At 37.5% G+C, this 18,675-nt stretch overlaps 1 protein-coding gene across 1 annotated transcript in view; it reads left to right on the top strand.

The window, feature by feature from the left end:
- Positions 1 to 851: 851 nt before the first annotated feature.
- The window catches only part of ERCC6 (ERCC excision repair 6, chromatin remodeling factor), a 49,849-nt gene continuing 32,025 nt past the window's right edge, over positions 852 to 18,675 (top strand). Inside the window, exons 1-4 of the mRNA XM_019471751.1 lie at positions 852 to 1,351; positions 3,909 to 4,029; positions 6,474 to 6,582; positions 8,475 to 9,201. Of these exons, the coding sequence (XP_019327296.1) occupies positions 852 to 1,351; positions 3,909 to 4,029; positions 6,474 to 6,582; positions 8,475 to 9,201 (1,457 nt within the window). The remainder of the gene's footprint in view (positions 1,352 to 3,908; positions 4,030 to 6,473; positions 6,583 to 8,474; positions 9,202 to 18,675) is intronic.

The following is an 18,675-nucleotide window of genomic DNA, read 5'->3' as shown; positions in this document are numbered from 1 at the left end:
TTGCTCGCAGAGAGAGGTGATGAAGCGGGGGAACTCGGGGACCGGTGTAGGCGGGGGGTGGATGGGGTGGGGGGGTCCCTCGAGGGCAACTGGCCGGTGCGCGGGGTTGTCATGGTAACCTGTTGCCTGAATGCAGGGCCAAACCCGTTGTGCGCGTGTTCGGAGCTGATGGGAGAAAACCGTGAGCTGGGACTGAGATCCGCGGGCTGCCACGCTGGGAGAGGTTGCTGGTGAAGCCCGCCTGCCTTATTAATGTCTCCCTGCAAGTTAATAACACTTGTTTCTCCCCGAACTTGATAAAAAATACATCCTTTCAGAAGACAGTCTCACCCTGAAGGCTCCAAAGAGTACCAGCTCCGGCCTTGCCTTGGTAAGTCAGTCCGGTGTTAATTTCCTAACAATTAAGATGCTTTATGTTCTGCTTCAAAGCTGAATTGTCAAACTAAGGCCTACAGCCAACTGTTCTCATCAGTGCTTTCACTGGCAAGTCTTATCCTGTTTCAAAAACTTGTATGTTTTAGTTTTGGATATGTTAAGTTGCATATGTTTTTGTTATGTCATAGTCTTCTGGAGCATGACTGTTTACACACAAGATTGAGTTCGCTCTCTGGCAAGGAGAGTAATTTTTACAGGTTGTTTTATTTGCCTTGATATCTGTGTCTTCCAGGAGTATTCCATACAGTTGTCTTTAAGAAGTTTTGGCCGCTTTTTCCTTTTGATTGTGGAAATTAGTGTGGAGAAGCCTTTGGGGGGAGAGCTCATGGAGGAGTAGGCTACTAGGTGTTTTGAAACAATTTCTCATAAAGAAACATGCTCATTGTTTTGCTTACTTTTATTTGGGCACAGTCTTCATGAGGAACTTTGTGTGTGTGAATGTTATGATGATGATGTGGTGGTTCTTTGTTGCCTTTGAGCAGAGGATGCCATCAGACAACAGCCACCTGCCAGACAGTATCCAAGAACAACACCCTGTTACTGCTTCGAGCAATAATTGCCTCCATAATGCTGAGGAACTGGGAGTCGAACAAGAAAATGGCATTTGTAACAGTGACCTGGGTAATAGTATTAGAGTTCCCAACTCTGCCAGCCAGTCATCCACTTCCATGGCTGTTCCTTTGGAGGTGCCCAGAAGAGGACAACCCCTTTTACAGATCAACAGGCAGCAGATTCAGTCCATCTCATATAGTGCACAGGCCGCTGAGCTCAAAGGTTTAGGAGTTGATGTCTATGACCAGGATGTATTGGAGCAAGGAGTTCTTCAGCAAGTAGATAATGCAATTAATGAAACTAATAAAGCAACAAAAATAGCTGATGCGAAGAAAGAATATCGGTCAGTGCTGGATGACTTAAGGTAAATTGTGTCCTTTCTTACTGTTCCTTTCTGTTACTGACTATCTAATGAGGCTGTCTCTCATGTTTTTAAAAGGTGGAAGATGAAAAGATGTTTTGAAAGCACTAGATCACATGTATTCTTCTAGGTCACCCACCTTTGAAAAAAGGAGAAAATATTTTTCACATCAGAGCAATGCTTCATTGCTCTTATTTGACTAATTCAGTCATGCATCAAGGCAGTAGAGGACAGCGCATCTCCTTTTTCTGCTTTTGTCCTACCTTACCAAGATGCATGTCTGTTTTCTGGGCAGTGGAGAACTGCATTATACTCTGTTATTCAAAGTTCTAGTCAGAAAAAGTGCCGCTTCTTCAATTCTGTATGCTTCATGGGGTTATCTGCTTCTGGTTTTGTGCTTTCTGTAACTCGGATGACTCCACATCAGGAGTGTACTAGAAGCAAAACAACCTTATCACAAGTGCTTGTATGAAGTACTTAATGACACTTTAAAAGAATCAAATGCTTAATTAACATGGTATATTGATAGTAGAAGACTTGGAGGGATAGGAGCCACTAATCTTCTGAGTTTTGATTTTAGATCTCCCTTTCTGTTTCTAGTCTCACTGTAGAGTTACTGTGTGAACTACTGCAGGTGAATAATTCTACCTGTGCATCTTTCACTGTATTGCATTAGTGGTGTTTTTTAGTGCTCAAGAGTGCTGTAGGCCTCCATTACCTACGTGAACTCTCGCATAGCTCTCTTGTTACGCATATGCTTAATTTTATGCACTTCATTAATTTTCCAGTTTGGGTGTGGAGATGTGAAATTAAGTTTGCAAAACTGGAATCTAATTTCAGATGTTATGTAGCGGAAGGATGATGTCATGAGTAAGATGGTCATTGAGAGGAAGAATGGAGCAGCGTAACCGTTGCAATTAGATTATGTGGTTATTGAAAGTGGTGCATGGCACTGTCAGTTAGTTGATATTTTCCTGTTTTTCTTTAAGAAGCATCCTATGATTTTCCTCACCCCTCTGTTTTTCACTTTCCACTTCAAGTCATAAAATGAGATTTACATGAGATGATGCAAATGGTTTATGCAGACCTGTAGCACCTTGTCTGTATAAGATGTAACGTGCAAGTCTGAAAGTTGATTTTGGAGAAAATTAGCAGAGATACAGCTGGCTTGTTGAGCAGAGGGACTAACAAAAGTAAAGGTGTATGAGTAGAGCGTGATACAGTTGGTTAAAGTCCTGTAATGCGGTGAATGCATGACTAGAAGTAAAATCAGGCAGGAAGTGTTTTTTGAGTAGTTGGCACAGAGTTCATGGTAGAAGCTGCATGATTCTATAATATACACACAAATATAAGCAGAAGAAGGAGAATAAAAAATGGTTGAAGTTAAATCCTGTTTAAATTCCACAGTCCTGTTAAATAAAGCTTTGTGGAAGAGGACAGTAGCAGTATGTGTCAAGAGACCCTAGGGCCTTGACAAGAAAGCAAGAGCCAAAAGGTAGGAGGCATGGAAGAGGATGGTATACAAAAAAGCTACAAAACAGAAGACTGAGAAAGAGGATGGGGTGGTTCAAAAGTGTTGAAAGAGAATGGAGGGGTGAAGACGGCAGTGATAGCTGGGGAGCTGGCAGAATACATCTCCCAGGAGAACAGTGGTAGAATCCAGATTAGAGCTGGAGAGAAATGTGGCCCAACAATTTCCTCCCTGACAATTGAGGAGACTTACGTGGTGCTTTTTTTTGCATACAAGGGGAATAATGGCCGCTTTGCAGATGTTGTAAAGAATTTTCTTTGACATTTTTTATAATGCTTTGAGATGCTAATTTGTGTATCCTTATGAAATATTCTGCTATTTGAATCAACAAACCTGGATTTGTTGCTTCTGACAGTGGGGCAGTGCCTCCTTCCTTGCAAACGAATTCAACAGCAGAAACAGATGATACTAGGTTATAGCATGTGGTTCAACCTGAATTTCATATCGTGTATGGAAATGTGAAAAATGGTACTGCATGAGTAGTGAAAGTTTAATGTTGATGTGCTGTTAATTCTTTGAGCTAGTCTGTCTTCCTGAAACTGTATTTGTATCTTGTAATCTATTCTTTGTGTAGAAGAGAAATTGTAAAGGTAAAAGAAATAGGCTTCCTTATATAATGGCATCAAACTATTAATTAGAAAATTAAAACATGGGATTTCCCATTTAGATTTTTGTTCTGCGTTTTGTTTACCTTGAATAATAAAAGAAACCGCTATACCTTGCTTATTATCATCATCAGACTTGTAACTTTTGAGTATTAAATATTGCAGTGGTTTGTTCAGTTTCCTTGCTTTGGGAATTTTAGTATTAGCAAAATTTTGTTTAAAAATATTTCATGATGTACAACTTTTTAAAGTGTTTAGTATTTCCAGTGTTGTTTAAATATAAGATGCTTATTTAGAAACTTACCTTTAGACTTTTTTAAATCTTACCTTAAATCTCTTGGAATTTCTAAATTGTCTGAATCGAGAATGTGCTATTTTTCTTTCTAGAGTTGACTAGTACATTACAATCTTCTTGTTTTTTCAGATCATGTACAACATCTCTGAAACATATAAATAAAATTATTGAGCAACTTTCACCTCAAGCTGCCAACAACAAAGATATGAACAGAAAACTAGATTCTGTAAAACGGCAAAAATATAACAAGGTGATTGGATTACATTAATTTCCTGCTGACAATACTTAGCTTGTACTTTGGCTTAAGGTTTGAATCATGTGATATAATCCTTGCTTAATTATATAGTTCAGAGTCAGTCTACAATTGCTGTTCCTTCCCTTTTAAATGGTTTAATTTTCTACCAAAAAATGTAAATAACTAATTTAAAGATGTGAAAGTGAGAGCTGAATTTTTTTTTATGTTTATTTTTATTCCGAGTTTCAGAAAAAGGTGTAAAACTGAAGTTCCAGGACCTGCTTGGAAGACTGATTTGCATTAATTTAATTAAATCCCTCCCAGTAGTATTTGGAGAATTAGCAAAGCATTGTTAGGGCATGATTCAATAGTTGGCCTAAATCTCAGCTCTCGTGGTCTTCATTCCCTACCTTCCTTTCCTTCCTTTCCTTAATCCTCTTTTATTGTCTGTATCTTTCTTGTACCAGTACATTCCTTTCTGTGAGCCATTTTAACTCATTGATTTGGCAGAAACTGCTCCAGTTTTTTTCTGCCACAGTAGTAAGTTAAAGGAGCTTGTAGAGCAATCTGGCAGGCATCAGGGTAATGTAAGCAATAGACCTATACAGCTGTGAATAGGAAGGAGATTTGAGAAAAGGGAAACTTCTCCTGGTCAGGAATGTAGCACTTCAATCAGCTCACCATCTGATGGAAATTCACCCTAATATTTTCTCTAATGATAAACCTGACTGGAAAATTACTGTCCTTTGCCCTCAGACACTTATTCCCAGCCTCAGGCCGTTTGCCACTGGCTCATTCAGTTGTTTGGTTTTTAACCGTGATCGTTTCAGCAACTTGGATAACAATGGGCTCATAATTTGGCCAATTAAGAGAGTGAGGGGTACAGTACTGAACAGTGGCACAGGACTAGGAACAAGTAGCTGCAAGTAGTGGGAAGAAATGCGTTAAACCAGACTTACCACTAACGAGTGATCATCTGATTGGACACTATTTTTCTTGTTTTCCTATTACTTGAAGTAATTTACGCAAGTGTTAGTTGCAGGGGAAGTTCAAGCCTCGTTGCGAGTTCATTGTTAGCCATCTCTAACAGTCCTTGAAGTGTAAGAATAAATCCCTTTATGAAAACTATAATCTGTAAAAGTGGTCCTAATAACCTCAAGAGTGTTTTGGAGGCTGTTTGGAGGCAGGCAGTGTGTTTAAAGCTGGTCTTGAGCTGCTTTTTGCATGGAGAAGTGCCTTTTAGTACTCTTCCTTTTGTAGTATTTAAAAAAAAATTGTTAAAGAAGACTGAATTCTTCCGTTATTGAGACAAATGGGAGATTAATGACTGGTACAAGACAGCTATTTCCTTAGGGCTGTCATACAGGGAATGTTTTATGATATAAAGTACTCTGGTAGCAAGAATAATAGTGCATACACAGGAGATAATATATTGTACCATACGTGAATATACTTACCCTTTGTGGTTTGAAAAGTGCTACATGAAGATATGGGCAAGCTAGTGAACCGTTCTTCACCAAAAAGGAAAAAAAATGTGCTCATTTTGCCATGAACTTGATTACTGAAGTATATGCCTGTCTAGGTAAAGAAATATTTCCAAAGAATGGAGTTACAAATGTGGAAAGTTACATTGCCTATGTCTTTGTTTTACTGGTTAGAATTTCTTGTTTCATAAATGAAAGTTAGCAACACCAAGGAATCACAACGTCACCAGAAAATACACAGTTGAGGATGTTACAGTCGGATAAAAGGTGTAACAGAAGACCTAGCTATGAATTATTTTCATAGCAGTAGTGAACTATACTTGTTATAGCATCTGTAATGTTGATTTTTTTTTTTTACTTATTTAAAGTCATTTCACTTTGTAGTTTTTGCTGTTAAATTATCTGGGACCACTCCTGAATTAACTGTGTACAAACGTATATTAGGATGATGGACTGATTTACAATTTCAGTTTCTTTCTAACAAAACATTCCAAAACTTCTGGGATGATAAATAAATCTTTTTAAATCTTATAACTGTTTTTAGTGGCTTACTAACTATTAACCCAGTCTTGCAAATTGTGAACAAATCTTTTTTTCTCTGTGCATCTCACTAATCTACTTGATGGACTTCCTTCACTAGAATCAACACATTGATAAAATGACCTCAAAAGATGTACATAAAAATGTGTAACATGCACATGAAATTTGTGTGTATAAACAATCTGATCTTACTGTATGCATATCGTAAGACAATTGTACACACAAAATTGTGTGTGTTCTGTGGGTTGGAGCCCTACAGATACTGTGGTGACACTTTTTTGCACTTCTTTTGTTTCAAATGCGATACTGTGAACACTTGAATATGATATTCTGGTGGAAAATACTGCAAATGTAGTAATTTAAGTCTTGTTTAAAAGGATAGCAAGTTTATGAACCAGATTAAACATTAAATTATGTATCTACTTGTCATTCAAGGAGCAACAGCTAAAGAAGATCAAAGCAAAACAAAAGCGTCTCCAAGCAATTCTTGGTGGAACAGAGATTCTTGATAAAGTAAATGAGATTGAATTTGAGGAAGATGAAGGTATGGGAGAAGGCTGAAAGTTCTGTTCTACTTTGATGTAATGCCTTTTTTTGTTTGAAGCTAGTTTGCAAGATCTTTGCCAATAAGGAAATAAATTTCAGTGGCTTCCTTTCAAAGAGCAAGTTAAGAACACTTATTCTCTGCACCTGCAGAATTGCAGATCTTGGCATATTCATGTGGGAAGTTTTTAAAAATGGATGTTAATCCATGTTCAGCTCAGTAGGGATGGCTGAGGCACATTAGAGTATTGGGCTTAATAAATTGGAAATCCTAACATTTTTTCACAGCTAATTTGATAAAGATGACTAACATCATGATTGAATTACATTTTATGTGCTGGATGCTATCAATCAGCATTAACAAAATTGTTTTTTCTTACTATTGGGAAGTATCACTAGAAATGGAAGGGGGAAGTGCTTCTCTTTTACAGGCTGCACTGTGATTTAAAAAAAAAAAATAAAAATAAGGCTTCTTCCAAAGCAGGATATTTGTTCTCTCAGTGTTTCACTAGGTGTTCTTTCTCACTGCTGGCTGCAAACTGAGCTTGGACTTTGTAACTTCAGCTTGGCTGTGTCTTGGTCACAATCACTAATCTGCAGTATTCTGCAGGGCAATTTTGGACCCCATTAACATCTGCGCATCACCTTTGGGTTATATTGTTGTTTGCAGAGGTGTAAACTCTGTGTGCTATTTGTCCATTGCAGATGTGGCTGGAGTGGATTCCAGAGCTCACAGAGCTCATGCTTTTCTCCTGATTCAACAAAACTTACAGGAGTCAAAACCTCAGTAAACTTTTCTTAGTAGAAAAGCATCTTTAATCCTTTTTCTTTGAATGGGTTCATGCAGTAAAACTCAGATACCCAGTGTGGTGAAATGTAACTAGGAAGTGAATGGAGCCCAAGACAGAAGAAATGGAGTTGAGCAGTTCCAGTAGTCTGAGAAACTGAGGGGGTGGAGAGGGAGGAGTTTCATGCCTGATGCCTCATCATTACCTGTTAAACATGTTTTGGTGATAAACACAGTGCTTTAAATGGGACCATATACAGTAGCATGCTATGCTGGCAATTCTGGTATGGCTATTTTGAAATTTTGGACCCTAATAATAGATTGCAGGCTGGACTTCAGCTTCCTGAATTCAAAAAGCTTTTCCTCCTCTTTGGTTTCAAACACCAATTATAGTTTGTATTAATATGTATAGTAACTGTGTATGCAGTTTAATGGAAGTGCTCTTTTATGGCAAGGTGCTGTGCAGCCAATCTGACTTTTAAAGTCATAATCCTAATATTAGTATTGTAGAGTAGGAAGATGGGGTTTGTTTTTGGTTTTTTTTTTTTTGAAGCATGTGGGAAGACAGTCTTTTATGTGTTTTGTAAGATTTGTGTCTGTCCTGGTATGGTAATGGAAATGTCAAATTTCAAGCTTATTAATAGGACTGAAAAATCAGTAATAAAACAGAAATGGACGATGTTGCTGTATATGGGAACACAGTGGTTTCTTGCACTGAACATGGTGACATGGGTTGAATTGGCATCATAGGGAGCACAGTAGAGTTCATGTGCCATGGGGGACTGTAATTTTATGGTAGTTTTTGCTGCTGTGTGTTGTTGCAGAAGTATTTGCATTTTGATAGTATGTGTAATGTTTCCTATATGAAGTTTGAGAAGTAGTTTGAAGTAGAGGTTACAGTCTGACTTTGTTGGCCTTCTGTTTTGTTGGGGTTTGCCTTTTTTGAACTTCAAGTATTATGTGTGACGATAAATTGGACTTTTAAGTTGTATATAAAAACTGAACTGAATGCAGTGGGGGGGAACAAAACAAAACACCCTTGTTCCTGTGTTTGAGTTATTCAGAAAGTGTTAAAGGCATGCTGGATATTCTGATTTTTGTTGTAGAACCTGGTCCATCATGTCTTGGCAGTATGCTTATGCCTGTTCAGGAAACAGAGTGGGAAGAGCTTATTCGTACTGGCCAGATGACTCCATTTGGAACTAAAATATCTCAGAAGCCAGAGAGGAAGACACGACGATTAATGCTAAATGAAGCATCTGATTTTGAGAAGTACTTAGCAGACCAAGCTAAGCTGTCATCTGAAAGAAAGAAGTTATCCCTTCACAAAGGAGCAAAGAAGAAAGTACAAGCCAAAAATGTTCAGTGCGTAGCTTCCGCATCTACTACAAAGGAAAAAAGAGGTAAAGCCCTGTCAAAAACAGATAAGCGCTTAAAAAAAAACATGAGAAAACTTCAGAAGCATGCCCTTCAGATTCAATCAAAGGTGGATATTCCAAAAGAAAAGAAATATTTTGAGGCCAAGAAGTTCAGGTGTGAACAGGAGGATGATAGTGGAGAGTCTGAGTATGTACCTGATGAGGAGCTCTTTGATCCAGAAGCAGCAGAAGAGGAGGAAGAGCAGGCATCTTCTCATGCTGAGAATGATTCTGATTATGAACTCAGGAATTTGTCAAGAAAAAGAAAATATTTGGTGAAAAGAGATTTTAAAGAAGCTGAAGATGATGCTGACTTCTTTCCAAGCTCTGAGGAAGAAGACCATACACTGGGGAAGCACAAAGTAAAGAGATGGAGAGATGATGGAGATGAAGACTATTACAAACAGAGACTAAGGTTAGTCCTAGACATTTGTATTAATAACATTCACAAATGATGTTGAACATGCAAAGGGCAATGTCTGTAATACACTGCTAGGAACTGAAGTAAGGAAGACGAGACAGACAGAATGATCGTAGCCTTCCAAAAGGAATCAGACATACCTCTTAGTTACAAGGACTTTGCTGTTAGATTTTTCTGATTGTTATAGGTCCTTCAGTAATAAGCTATTTGTGTATCAGTGTGTGTTTGCTGTTTGCAGAACTGTGAATGTGCCCAAAATTGAGTATATATAAAACAACGTATTACTTGGCAGCTTTATACTTTTATACAGTACTGCCTTTGTCTGTAGATCATATACCTACCTTTCAAAAAAAAAAAAAAAAAGTCTTCTGTTTGATAGGCAAAATTACAATGCAGTCAGACAATGCCCTCCCTCTTCAGAGGGATGGCACCTTTCCACCAAGAGAGAAATCGTTGGTTTAGGATGGGGTGAGATGCGTAGTTTTCGGCTTTAAATAATTAACTGCTAGTCAAGAAGAAATCATTTGAATAAATTATGGTTACATACTATTTTTGGAGAATCTGTTAGTTTATTGAAATCCGAGGCAATTACATATAGTTTATAGGACTAACAGGTTTATTTGAAAATCAATATTAAAAGGATCTTTTGAATTTAAACTTGTAAAAAATTTATACTGGAAAGGACAATATCTACATTATTTGATTATTAGCACATGATATCTCTTGCATAACGTATTAGAAGACTTAAGTAATGAAGACTGGACATTTGTACTGCTGTTAGTCAACTCTAAAAAGACTTGCTCTGTTTGACAGTGATTTTCTTCTCTCTGTTCTTGATGAGAGTGAGGGTAAAAACATCCTTATCTAAAGTGATAGTGACGGTGGTAGTAGTGGTGTTTTCTGTTGCTATGATGACCTAAGGTTGTAAACTGATTAAGGTTTCTAAGGAGAATCTAGTATGTTAGGTGGGGAAATACAGCTAGGGACACAAGGTATTTTTGAAAATGGCAGCTGAAACACCTTGTGCTGATCTGTGATTTATGAAATTTGTATAACCTGTGTGTTGATGATCTCTCTGTAGCTACGGTGTGCTGTTGAGATGTTTTCTCTACTGATAGCATAGCTGTTGAGCTCCTAACAATAAGGCTGAGCAATGTTTCCATTTTCACAACTGCCTGTTTGAAGGGGCAACGAAGTGACATGTAATTTGTTAAGCTGTTAAAATGCTAACTAGACATGCCAGTGAAGTTAAGAGACATTTCTGTACATACTGGGAGTCAAAAGATCAAGATCACCAAAATGGTTGTTTTGTTTTAATTTTTCTCTAACCACTGGCATGTTGTCTCTTTTTTAGTGTAAGGGTTGAGCTTCATATAATGCACTTCAGCTTGTTGATAGCATGCTTACTTTTAATTAATTACCTTTAGTGAATGTCCTTCAAGTAGTTTTATAGTCCTCTAGAAAATCGTGGAAAAACTTGAAAACAGCTGCTCTGGAGTGAAAGAAAGAATATGTATTAGGGCTGTCAGTGAAGGGTGATTGATGCAGTGATAAGGCCTAGCATAGGAACTTGGTTAATGCTTGGGAGACTCGAATTTTGCACTTCTATGGAAACATAAAAATCTTCTGGATTTAAAGGAAGCTGTATCAGAGAAGGGGTCAAGAAGTAGAGGTATAAACACCATCTCTTCCTGCGGTGAGAGCCTGAGCTGCTGTGGAGGAAGAGGTATCTTTTGATAGCAGAGGTGCTCACAGTTGTAGAATTACTGGTGACAAAACCTCAGGTAGGAAGAGCCCAACTTTACTTTCACATCCCAGGTTACAAAGGCAGATCAGGAGCTGATATGAGGCAATAGGTTTGCAATCCCAGGATGCTACTTTTCAAAGTTAAAGCATAGTTTATTGCTCTTGAATAGAAGATTTCTGAACAATGTCCAAAGGGTCAAAAAGAAATATGTTTTTCATTAGATGCATTAACAGAAATTAATTGTACTTAATTGGTAAAATATTTACAATTTTATTGAATAAAACTGTACTCTTCACATTTAAATTAGACCAATATTAAATCATTTTTAATTCAGTGTTTTCATCAAGAGTAATTTATTTTGATTGAAAGTTTTAATATGACTCACAGTTTAAATTCATTCAAACACGTTTTTTAATAACGTTAAGATTGTGACAATTTATCCTTAGCAAAGTCATATCATAGACTAGATTTCTTTTGGTTACTAAAGTTACAATAAAAGCCTAAATGAATTTTAGAAATATCAATAACTGTAATTGCTACCAAAACACTACATCTCTTAAAAATTTCATAGCTTCATTTATTGTGGCTGTTAAGCTGCAGCTGTCCACATTGACGTTTTTATGCTGACACCCCCAGGTAATCTTCATTACGGGAAATGCCATGAGAAAATAAAATGTAGTGAATTAAGAAACATATTAAGAATGCTATAGAAATGCTGTCATTTGCTTACATTTATGTCTTATTTCATGTCAGTTTTACTTTTGAATGCAAACGAATGGGTGAGATTATGGTATACTTTACCCCTGAGAGAGGCAGGGGAAAATCCTTTAGGATTACTTTAGTCTTCTGAACATCTAGTCTTGTGCTTGGCGCTGAATACAGCCCTACACTCTTAAAGATTGAAAATGAGTTTCCTTAACATTAAAACTTTTCAGAGATGGGACTTGAAGAGATTGGTCTGTGTCAAGGGGAAACTACGATGATGTTGTTAAAGCATGATAATTAGCTAACTGCGGGACTGCAAAGCATCTCTAGAAAAAGAGACTGTTTTCAGAACAGGAGCTGGTGTTATCTGCAGTAAACGGGCAGGCGGGAGAGCAGCTGGCTCTGTCCCTTTCTTCTAAAGGCTACTTGCAGTGGTCGGGCTAGTCACTCAAAGCAAGATGTGATCAGTGGAATGTGAAAAAGTAAAAGTTACCTATACAGAATTCAGCTCATGTTCTCAGTAATTTCAGTTCTTTTCCCTTGCGTGGGTCTTGCCTTTCTCTTGTTACTGTTACTGGAGCCGTGTTGCTGTGCAAACACGCAGGGGAAAAAGTCTTCCGTTCAGAAAAGGTTAACGTCTAAGGCGAATCATAGCTTGCAAGAATAATGAACAGTAGCAAGGAACATCAGGGTTATGGAGAGTAAGGTAAATAAGTAGGATACTGTCAAGCAGCTAAAAGGTAAGTTTAAGTTTCAGTGAAAAGTAGCGTATCGTCATTCCCATCTGTCCTCCATACTGGCTATTACCAGCTGAACCCAGAGGATTAGGTAATCAGTCTCTAGGATGGTGCTGAAGGTCTCAGAGGCTTGATCCCCATCAACAGGCATGTTATCGATGTATATTTTGTCATACTCAACGGTGACCATCTTGGTCTAGAAGTGTTCAGAATTGGCGCTGGTGGAATCAACCTGTTGCCTCCTGCCTGGTGAAATGGTCAGGTCATGGCAGAGCCAGTTTCTTTGAAGACTATGGAATGAGTGAAAATGCACCTGTTTTCAGCTTCTTTTACCTAGGATTACAAAATAAAAGTAACCTTGTATGCAGATTAAATGCATAGGAAACACACCTTTTCTCTGTTCTCAACAGGAAAACTGCTGCATGGTTTTCCTGTATTATTCTCAAGACTTTGCAGATGTGGAAACTGCAACTTAACGAGATGATTTTTTTTTTTGCATGTTAATCAAAGTTTTCCTTTGCATATATTAAAATGCAAAGCATAAGTATAACCAAGTAATTTTTGCTGCATATAGCATACGTAGTTAATGTGTTACATTATTGACATCACTAATACAGAATCTGCATAAGGTAATAGCTTGGAGTCAAAACAAAACAAAAAATTAGCAGTCTTACGGTCACTATTCCTGTAGCAGTTGTCAGTATGTATCTGCCTGCTGCTTCAAGGACAGAATTACATGTCATGTTATGGGAGATAAGTGCCATATCTGTGTTTTCGTGTGTATTCTGTATGGTTTGTGGAGTACAGTTGTTTGAATTCTTCAGTTGCTGTCAAGTGCTCAGAGGCAAGGCTAGGAAAGCTGCTTCTTTCCATGTCTCCCAAGTGGCATCCAAGCAGCTGAGTAGCTGGAAGTTACGGCTATCAGTGCACAAAGCAGTTGATACAAAGAATCAAACCAAAAAATAAAATTCGCTTTGAAATAAGTTGTTTTTCTCAAATCAGCTCAGTTTTCATGTGCTAGCTCTTTGAAGTATCTGAGTCACTGAATCTCTTGATGTTTCAGAGTTATAAATTAAAAAAGGATTAAATATTACCTTTCCTGAAAGATACTTTCTTAGAGCATCCTAACTGCTCTTTAAAATGACAAAGCCAAGACACAAATGAAGGTGTATTTTGGCTCACTTGCTGAGTACACCTTTCATTCTAAGCTCAAGTGTGTAATTGTCTACATCAGTCTTAACTTACTTACGGAGACTTGTGGTACTAACTGCATGTATTTCATCTGTTAGGACGTACCAATTAAATCCACCCATATAGACCATAAAAAGTTAGATCAGAAAAGTAATGCTGAATGCTTCAATTTAGCAAATTAGAATAATCTGTAAGGGATTCTTAGCTGTATAAAATGGAAAACATATTGTGCTTCACAAATGCAAACTATATTAAACACTCAGCTTGCTTCCTGACTGTATTTTTAAAAAAAAATCAAATCGTGCTCATTACTGGTTTGGATGCAGAATTTCTTTCTAGGGTATTGCAATAAGTGGGAAATGGGCTTAGTATTGGAATACGTTCTTATATTAAGAAAGATTTAATTGTATGATATATGGCTTTCATACTGCACTTTCAGGATAAAATTGTATTTATGTCAGTGACCATGGACGACATAAAATAGATTTCTCAAAGGTCATGCTTTTATTTTCAGGAGACCTTGGTGATATAGTAAAACCTGTATTTTCTGATTGTTCAGGCATACTAATGATGTTTAACTGAGGTGTGCAAGGAGTATATTGACCAAATGGTGAATATGTTACTGTGTAGTTAAGTCAAATATGAGCTACTGCTGTTTCTCCCTCCAAAGTTTGACTTCTGAGGAAAGGTACGAGACCAGACTGACCAACTGACTGATCTGGTCTAGCAAACAGTGTTTGTCCTCCCATTGCTTCAGCCATTTAGATATTTACACTTTTTTAAAGAAAGTAATGAAGTTTTAGTGTAGAATATCTTAATACAATGTCTTACGTTAAGTTCACAGCCTTTCAAAAACTGAATAGCTCCTTCAAACTTTGGAAGTTGTTAGTGGTAACAACAAATTGCTGCTTTTTCTTTTAACTGGTAATTGAGGGCAAAAAAACCTCCAGACCTTTGGAACAGACGTAGTACCAGAGCCTTCAATACTACAGCTTGTGTAATGATACACTTCAGTAAAGTAACAGATACGGTGTGTATAAAATAAACTTTTCTTTAGGAAAATTAAGTACGGGATTTATTAGTTCAAATTCTAGGTATCTAATAATTTTAAGAGAAATCCCAACATTGATAACCCTTCTTGCAGAAAATATAGTAGTTATATTAAGGTGAAGTGCCTGAATTCCTGGACAGCTATGAGCTAATCTCGGAAACATTTCTTCTTGGTTGTTTCTGGATCACTTTTTCTAATGTACGCTAGAGGGCAATCTGTTTCTTCCCAGGGGAGACTGAGGCTCCAGTGATGGCTGGTGGAGATTCATACTGGAATACAGAATTAGAAGCAAACTCTTGTACAAATTATTGCCCTGCTTGAGTTTAATACGGATTTTTTATCTAGCTGTCACTTCAGAAGCTTTGTAATCTACAATTGTTTTGATTTTAGCGTGTTAAGTAGGAGTTTCCTTCCTTGGTTTGAGTCTTGTCATAATCCAGTCAGATAAAATAACCAAGTTCTGACATGTCTCAGTTCCAGTAATGACACAGTCTGAAGCAATGACTGTCAGCATTTGTCAATTTGAATCGTTGATCTTTTTCTGGAACTCAGAAGAATAATTGGCCACCTGTGCCTGATAGCACAACATTGTAGTACTGCACAAAAATAAATGCATTTTTATGCTGTGCCTCTAGAATGTATCATATCTGCCTGCTAGACTCCAGAGCATGAATGTTATTTTCCTAAATCAAACATTTAACAGACTGCTAGTCTAAGATAGAGATTTCCATTCCTGTGTTAGGATAGATATATTAAAGTATCTGTGGGGAAAAATTTGTCACTTCATATATTTTTATTAAGTTCTTTTTTTACTTCTTAACTGGATACATGATTTTGTATAATGAAATAAGAACAATCCAATAATAAACATTAGTAACTCATCAGTTTTTAAACAGAAAACTGAAGACTATCTTTGTCCGTCTCAGGTTTTTTTTTTCCCCTGCATATGCTGCTTTTTCTCTCCATCATGATTTTTGCTTCTTAACTCTTCCTGACTTAAGAGATCAAAATATATTCCAGTGAAGCTGGATCTCTAAACCTGTCCAGTATTGTGTTGTCTTAGTTTTTCAGTGCAATCGTTTTTGGCAGTTACTGTAACACTGAAGACTATCTTTGTCCGTCTCAGGTTTTTTTTTTCCCCTGCATATGCTGCTTTTTCTCTCCATCATGATTTTTGCTTCTTAACTCTTCCTGACTTAAGAGATCAAAATATATTCCAGTGAAGCTGGATCTCTAAACCTGTCCAGTATTGTGTTGTCTTAGTTTTTCAGTGCAATCGTTTTTGGCAGTTACTGTAACTTGTGTATGTTTGGAGATGATGGTGTTTATTTCCACTTAATAAAACAATACCACAGTTCCAAGTTTGTGACTGATTCCATAAAGGCAGACTGCCAGTATTATCTCAAAAGATACTGGTGAAAAGCTGATCTAGAAGCCTGCCACAATTAACTTTCTTTTATGAGAAAGGGTATATGATTGTGTTGTTTGTATATGATTGTGTTGTTTGTATATGAAGTGTTGAACTTCTTCCCTGTTCTCTTGTTCCTAACCCAAGTTTTTTTAAACAAATTTGCCAGAGACGCAGAAACCTTTAAGTGGAAGTTCCAACAAGTTTCACTGAAGTAAGTGGTCAGGAAGACAAGAGAAACTCTATTATTGCTGCCAGTGGAGAAAACACAGCTTGAGCTTAAGTCTTGTTATGAGTTTGCAGATCCTGTGGAAGATGATTTTGAATGACCTAACAGCAAAAAGAGTCTCTTTTAGTGTTTTCACCTTACTTCATACCAGAGAATGCAGAGTAGTGTCCTTAGGAAGACAGGCATCATTGGTTTAATTGCCCCCAGAACTGCTTGTGTAGTTAAAAAGTACGAGGGGAACACTAGACCTTCATTGCCTGTTTGTTTGGGTTTTTTTTTTTTTTATTCACTGATGTGTTCAAGATAGAAAACTTGAATCGAATTTGATTTTAAATGGTTTTAGTTGACAGGATTTTTCTCTAGTGGAGAATGCACTTCTCATACCAGGCTGGAAGGAGTTACAGTACTGTACGTGACATTGTGCCAGTCGTGTCTGCTCTTAACGTGACTGAGCTAGATAGCAGCATGGCTGAAGTCTTAAAGACTTGGAGCAACGCTTGAGGTGTTTTATAGTGTCTTCTGGTTTGTTTGCCAGGTTGGAAGTGCAAAATGTCAGGGATGGTAGCTGTCTTACGGGCAGTTGTTTGAGAAAAATTTTAACAGTGACTTCTGTCTCCCTCCTTTTGGCTAGTTAGGTCAGGATATAAATCAAGATAATGAAACTGTTTTAAGTTATGTTTCCATAGCTGATCATATTGTCAACTTCGGGCCAGAAATTGACTGACATTTTTATGATTATGCTTCTTTTTCCTGACATGGATAAAATTGGGCTAGTAGCTTTGAAAACATAAGGCATTCAGCCCATAAGCTTAAAGCACACTGGATTGTGCATAGCAAGGCTGGAAATAAAATACAATTTGCATGTCAACCTCTAGATGCAGTTTATCTTCGAATACTTGAAAGCAATGCAGAGCTTTACAGAAAAATCAGGATAAATAACTTTAAAATTTTAAAATTAAAAAAAAGAGAGGAAAACGAATTTCTTCACGTTTTTAAATAGTTCAGAAATCCTTTTTCCCAGAATATGGGCTGTATTTTGGGGAAGGGGGTTGGAGTTTTTGTTTTGTTTTTTAGAGCTCTGTTAATCCATTATCCTGCCATTTGTTTTGCTGCTACAGAGGCAACCTAAGCTAACAAGAAGCCATTTGTGTAATGGGTAAATGGTAAAATCTTACCGGGAGGGAAACGGACTATTCGCTCACCTGTAATGTTTGTCATTCAGAAACTGGAGGTGTACTGGAAAGCTGTTGCATCCTGTTAAGTCCTCATTCATCCAGTTACTGCAGGACTGTTCTAGAGTGCATGCTCCAGGTTTTCTTCAATGTAGAGTTAAAAAAGACTGGACAGATGAGTTTTCCAGCATCTCACTCAGGAGGCTGTTTGTCGCTTAATACAGTAGATTCCAGTGCTAGGTGGCTTAACTTAGTTTTTTTCGCCTGAATTTTCCATTTGCTGCTTTTCATCCCGTCGCTACTATTTATAGTTCTTTGGGACCTGAACAATTTTAGTCTTCATGTTTTATATTTCAGATACTTCTAGACTCTCAGGCCTCCTTCTCCTTCAGCCTTTTTATGAGATGAAATATGGCTGCTTTTGCACTGCATCCAGAACAGTAACATAAGGATGTTTTTTATCGGTTCTATAGCTTGCCAATTTCTCTAGGGATTTTGTCAGTTTATACAGCACATTCGGTGTGCCTGCAGTGAATAGCACTTTCATGGGAGAATTCTAGCAAAACCCAAATTGTCAGTGAAGTGCTGTTCATTGGTTAATACATACCCAGCTAGCAGTAGCATACACTTTACTATTACAGGTAGATGGTTTTGGGTCACTAAAACACAAGCCCATAATTTCCTTGGATGTTGAAGATCCCTTGGTACTTTTTCAAAAGGGAGAGGGACGATGGTATGGGAAGGTAATTCTCTAACCTGCCTAGAGTCCAAATAAGGTTAGGCTGCAGACCACGAATCACTCTGTAATTTCAAAACCTCAAAAAACTCATTCTCTTAATAATGACTGCTTAACAAATTTAGAGCATGTCACCCCAAAGATGATGTTTCCAACTGAGTCGTCTGTATAAGAGTATACACGGCTGCACATTTCTCTAGGTGAAGGAAGTTAAATAAGTATTTGGTTGAATTAATAAAATAGCTTTGGAATACCTAAGCTTTATTGATATTTTTCTGGGGGTTTTTATGGAGGGTTTAGGAACTTAAGGTAGCCACATTTTTTTGATGGTGTTTGTCCTGGTTTCGGCTGGAATAGAGTTAATTTTCTTCCTAGCAGCTGGTACAGTGCTATGTTTTGGATTTAGGATGAGAACAATGTTGATAACACACTGATGTTTTAGTTGTTGCTAGGTAATGCTTACACTAGTCAAGGACTTTTCAGCTTCCCATG

This window comes from Aptenodytes forsteri, unplaced genomic scaffold (genome assembly GCF_000699145.1).
Source record: "Aptenodytes forsteri isolate BGI_AS27 unplaced genomic scaffold, ASM69914v1 Scaffold15, whole genome shotgun sequence".
In the NCBI taxonomy this organism is placed as follows: Eukaryota; Metazoa; Chordata; class Aves; order Sphenisciformes; family Spheniscidae; genus Aptenodytes; species Aptenodytes forsteri.
The sequence above is the reverse complement of the archived record's forward strand: the minus strand, read 5'-3'. Positions and strand labels throughout refer to the sequence as shown.